The sequence below is a fragment of the Aplidium turbinatum genome, chromosome 12 (assembly GCF_918807975.1).
Source record: "Aplidium turbinatum chromosome 12, kaAplTurb1.1, whole genome shotgun sequence".
NCBI classification, from domain to species: domain Eukaryota; kingdom Metazoa; phylum Chordata; class Ascidiacea; order Aplousobranchia; family Polyclinidae; genus Aplidium; species Aplidium turbinatum.
In genome coordinates, this window is record NC_137483.1 from 2973461 (window position 1) to 2979542 (window position 6082).

The following is a 6082-nucleotide window of genomic DNA, read 5'->3' on the forward strand; positions in this document are numbered from 1 at the left end:
AGTATCGGCAGCAGTGGCCGAGCGCGTTGGGCTCGCAGTCGAGAGCCTGCATGTTCGACTCCAGCCACCCGCACTTGCTGTTGTTTCTCTGGGCAAGAAACTTTACGATAATTGCCTCTACCCAGTGATCGATTTCGAGTAATGGGTAGGACCAAATTTAAGTCATAAATAGAGTAGACAATCGGAAACAGACATTGCAGTCGGCTGCAGCGTGGGTCAGGTGTACGTCGGAAGGCGTACACCGATGCATAGCCCTCAAGTCCGCTTTCCCGCAATGCAGGATAAAGATAATAAAACAAACAAAAAAACAAACTTCCATTTGCGTTGATAGCAGGATTTAGGAGATACCTTTGGAACCATCCCGGAGATGACTTTAGGGGCTCTAAACTTTTCCAAATGACCCATTTTAAGCAGTTTCTTTTCTTTGGAGCTTGAGATTGGTATCGGGCCTAAATCAGCCTCTCAATGGTCTTGGGTAATTTTTTCTCTTAAAGTGACACTGAAGAGGGTGCAACACTGGATATCGCAACAAGTAACACGAATTAGGCTATGTTAGTTGGAATTCATCATACATTTACCTTGAACATGGAAAAAAAACGGTTGAATGAAAGTTTGCTGGATATTTGTAAAACAAAATGACAGAAATTAGAAAAAAAAACAGATAAAAATTGAAAAGCTACAGTGTAACAGAATTGTTGAAGTGCACAATCATAAAAAAGTGAGAACTTAACAATAACAAATTTCGTTTGGTTAACAATAACAACTTGGAAAGTTACAAAATATTGAGAATACAGAATAACTAAGTAAATTGGTTGCCGATAATTTCAAAGTGGTCAATTCAAAGCCGATAATTTATTTAGGATAAAGACAATAACCTTAACCCCTTCGTCTTTGTATCATCGGCTTTAAATTGTCATGATACCAATTGAATTATATTTACACAAACGAAGGTATTGTATTGTATTGTATTGCACGTTTAATTCTGCATTTTCCATTTACTGTAGTCTACTATTGGTCTGTTGCCAGTTTCTTTGATGAAAAGATAGAATTCGAAATAAATTATTATCAAAAACAGCCGTGGAACCGATGTCAGACTTTAACAACGGAAGATAAACTCACACAATTTTTTGGATTGATCCAACGTCTGCAAACGTCGAATCAAACTAAGAGACTCTTGGTAGCTAGAAAGCTTTCCTCAACAAACTTTACAAATTTTAACGATTTTTCAACGACAAAATTATAATTGAAAATGACCGACGACATTAACAAATAGCTCTCAAATTTTATTTTTGTCTTAGAAAGTTTACGAGGGGGATAAAGTTTTAAATTTACAAGATCGTTTCTTGATAAACAACATAAAAACGTCATAATGATAAAACAATTGCACTGCAAAAACCTTTTTTTCAGTGCTCTAACTCTAAAACAACACGAAGACTATACATAATGAAATTAACTTAAAACTTGGCATTTGCGATTGAGCTAAGTCTGGGTAAAGGGTGGGTTTATTGCAAATAGCCTACTGTACTGTATAGTCTTCTCTAAAAACCATAATTTGTTTTGTTGGGGGTAAGTTTCCACAGCAGGAAACGTCAACTGCATTGGAATGAAAATGATTTTGATAGAAAATCACCTAATGATAAAAATTTTATCGTTGGACAACGGATCAGAGATAAACAAAAGTGAAAGCAATGAAAGTGTCTGTTTAGAGCAGACGTAGCCTATTCTTGATCGACACTCGAGAGTACAAGTCGAACTCACACTATAGGAAGCCTATTATTAATAGCTAAAATAGATAATTTCCTCACATTTCTTTCATCGAACCGATGTTTATATGTTTGCAGAAGACTTTGTTGAATTTAGTGGCAGTATTATAAATATGGCTTCTCTGACAACTTTCCTTTGTTTCCTTGTTGTTGCTGGGACTTGCATTATGACAGCAGAAAGTACGTATTGTGATGTAATATTTCTTGAATGCTTTGTTGTTGTAGTGTCAACAATTCCGGCAAACCGCTCAAAAATTTAATGGTCTGCACTACACTCTACAAATATAAAAATTTTATAAATTTGACAATCAAGCCTGATAGAAAGACCAATCAAAATTTTCATCTTGTTGTATTTTTAGACAGATATAATAAAAATGAAGTAAGTAAGTTCGCAGTGACAAATAAAACTGTCGGCATACAAAACGTACGGTAGTGATAATAATTATAGCCAACCAATTAAGCGAAAATCCATTTACCTCTTGATATTTACTTAACGGAGTGTACTAAAAGAACGCGATATCACTGGTCACGAGTTAGATAATATCAATGTAATTTTAAAGGCGACTACAACACATCTCAAAACAAAGCCGTCTAATACTCACAGGAAATTGAATTTCAGTTCAATATTACAACTATTTTCTAGCCACAGAAAATGTTTTCCTTGGAGAGGGTGATAAGTGTTGTCAGTCGTTTTATTGTCTGGTGGACAAGTAGCTTTTAAAGGGTTGACATTTGTTCAGAGGTCACGTCCAAGTTTGAGGTAACTACATCCCCCTTTCCTGGCAATGAGCTCCGAAGGAGAGAAATCCGGTTGATTTTGTGACTTTATTTTGCAGGTGGGGTGGTGACTAACGGATGGTTTCCTATCACTGGCCTTGGCTACCAGTATCAAGTAATGTGGTCGGCAACCAACTGGCACTCAGCGCAATATTACTGCCAAAGACTTGGAGGGGACTTGGCTGTGCACGGAATGAAGAATTATGGAATAAGATAGTGAGAAAAATTAATTGCAGTTGGCCTATTGATACACAAATTTTTGTGTAATTTTTAAAACATGTGGAGTAACACTGTATTTGTGACCCGATTTAAAAAGTCATGGCAGTTGGTAGTCCCACCAAACATCTCTACCAAAATCAGCGACATTAAGCGGATGGAAAAATTCACTGCCAACAATACTTTAATAAGCGGAAACTTCAGTATGTTGATCTTGGTGAGCGAGCATGCGTCAGTAATTCAAAGCTCCTACAAGTGTGTAAAACTGTCAGGATTAAGCTCTCAAAGAAAGCTTTTTCTTGTCCGAGGTTAAGATTTTATCAAGCCAAACATTCTACTAGACTTTTTTTTTCTACAATATTCAGTGGCGCGTGGAAAATACTTTTCTCTAGAGGGGGCTGAAGCTGCCGTGTCAAAGTGTCAAAAACGAACGTCAAAACACACACATTGTAAATTTTAACAAATGAAGAACGGCATCAACAAAGCAGCTGTTCAGGGAATTAAAATGAAAACGAACAAATTAGAAAGTGATATAAAACGACAGTTCGTGGAAATGAGTTCTCACATGCTTCCGAAGATTGCTTTTCGCTTAGGTGTTTTCTCTATAAACTGTGTCATGAGTTTGACATCGATAGTGTCCAAAATGTTTTGATGGACATGCACCTTTTGGTCTTTCGCTGCCATCCTTGTTGTCCGAATTATTTGTGTTTATTGTCTTTTTGTATATTTTTGTTTTATTTTTCTTTCTTTTTCGCCAACAAAACAAAAATTAACTGAACTGAACTACATGAGAGACAATTCGGCAAGGTTGCAACAATCATTCAATCAATCAATGGCAACACCATAAAACATTGCAAAAAAAATAATTTAGAATTGATTAAAAATGAGGAGCCTGGAAAAATAAATTAATTCTACCTCAGAGTTTCTTCGGTTTCACTCATAAATAAAATAACTAATAAAGACTGATATAATAAAAAAAAGAGTTGACAGCAAGGAAACACATAGGGTGACATCTGGTAAAGTGATCAAATACCGTACCAATATATTTGTTAAAATACTTAAAAAAAAAAATCAACGCAAGATCAGCCTGGTCGAATCTTCGACTAAGCTCAGCTTGAACCAAATCAAGGGCTTCGATGTATTGCCGTTTCGACGCTCCTTGTCCCGCAGACGACAAAGCATCCGATTCCTCTGTGTTTCGAAATCTTACTGGAGTTTTGCTCAGTCGGGTATCCTTTGGCGTCTTTAGGTTATTGGCAGACGCAAAGACGTTCGCTGCTTCCATAAGCTTGGAAACGCATTCATCTTTTCTGACATTTTTGATCTGTCCACGAAGAATGGTGATAGATTCCAAAGCTGAAGAAGCAGACATCTTCTTATTTTGGAGCTGTCTTGCGACGACTTCTGCGGGCTGAAAAACTTCACCGTTGCAAGTAATCGCGAAATAAAACCCCATCGTGCGTGGTTGTTTTACCAAGCCGAATATCTTTGCACATTCGTTTCCTCTCATTGCGCTATCTTCTGTCTTTTCGGGCAGACATTGCAAAAGAGTAGTGTAGCACTTAACAACACGAGCGAGGGCAGAAGCACGAACGAGTAGGACACAAACCCAGCAAATTGCAGGCAACTTCATCGGAATCAAAAAGCGACATGAATAAAAATTTACATTTAAACGATTCACGAATTATAACAGCAACACTTGGAACAACATCTGTGTAATGTAGCCTACCTATAAATCGTCAAAATTTTCTAGGGGGGCTGAAGAAATTATCGAAAATTCCAGGGGGGCTGAATTGGCTGTAGGCGAAGCTGCAGATCCTTGAGCACCCCTACTTCCCGCGCCCCTGAGTCAATATTACTTGTTTGATTTCTTTATGTTTTCAAGTGCACTATAAGTAAAAAATGCATTTTGTTACAGTGCCATCAGTAACATCATGTTAAGTGAGGATCAAGGATTCTGGATTGGAATTCACGATTTGTACCACGAAGGCCAATGGCAATGGGTGGACGGATCTTACGGTTCATCAAATGACATACATTGGCACAGTGGAGAACCAAACGATGCAGGCGGCAACGAAGACTGTGCTGCTATGGCCTCCGATATAGAATTTCGAACCAACGACGTTCCTTGTGATCATAACTTTCTCGCGCTTTGTGAAAAGAAAATTTGACTTTTGAAACGTGGCATCAAATATTTGTAGATAATTTTCAAATGTTTCTGACAAAACAAATGCGTAATTGATTTAATTTATTTTTAATAATCTTCCAATTTCCAACCAGTCTTTGAAGTCAGTGTTGCCAGATGGGAAACTATGTTCCTAAATCAAACAGTTTTAAGACATCTGTCAACACTAGTGTAACTTTACAGGACAGGCCAAAATAACTGAAATAGGTCTACAAATTACAATTATAATGCAAATAGCATATCTTCACGAAGCATTATGCATGTGCAACTTCGGTGTTATGGTTATGATAATGAAATGCAATTCAGCGATAAAATTATGTGCAAGAAAATGAAATATCTTCTGACACGTGTCAAGCCCACAACAATGCTTGATATGAACGACTCGGTTACATGTTTTGTGATACAAACGAATTTACTTTCCTAAGAGTCACTTCAACCATAAACAGCCAAAAATCGATTTCTATCAGCTAGCAGCTAGATCATCTTCAGCTAAGCTTATTCAAATAGAATATAGCTTATTCAATGCAATATTTGAATAAGCTTAACTCTCAACCTTTTTTCTTTCGTGGCCCATTTTCGTTGCACAAAAATTCTTGTGGCCCATTAACTATTTATGCAAGTAAAAACTGCAAAGTAGGTTTTAAAAGAAAAAAAAACAGCAGAATATACTTCAAAACAGATTATAATTATTTGTTCAACCGTGCATCAATGAGATGCGTGCTCCTGAACATTATTGGCCAGCTTGGATTATTTAGATGAATTTATGTTTCATCTACTGTACATTTCTTCCCAATTCGTTCCAACACGAGTGTTCCTTCCAGTTAAAAACTTCTCCTTATGGAGTCAAGTGGCTCTCTATGAAAACCACACTGTTGCAGTTGCTTAAAATCAACGTCTGTATATTATGCAACAAACGACATTGATTACGTCACATCACCAAGGTTATTATTTCCATAATTAGAATGAAAATTATAATTTTGCAGCAGATTACAGCAGCACCATTCATTGTTGGCACAGCCAAAACAACTAAACAAAACACACAAGTGTAAAATTAACTATAGTAACACAAATGAAACTAAATTTTTCACTAACTCTGGCAAATTTTTAAGAAGGTCTGTGGCCCAACTCAATTTTTTCCATG

General features: G+C 36.8%; 1 protein-coding gene across 1 annotated transcript; it reads left to right on the forward strand.

The window, feature by feature from the left end:
• Positions 1-1845: 1845 nt before the first annotated feature.
• LOC145780968 (hepatic lectin-like) lies at positions 1846-6082 on the forward strand. Its single transcript, XM_082592653.1, has 3 exons — positions 1846-1943; positions 2600-2756; positions 4675-6082. The coding sequence occupies exons 1-3, from the start codon at positions 1877-1879 to the stop codon at positions 4925-4927; spliced, it is 477 nt and encodes a 158-aa protein (XP_082448779.1). The 5' UTR covers positions 1846-1876; the 3' UTR covers positions 4928-6082.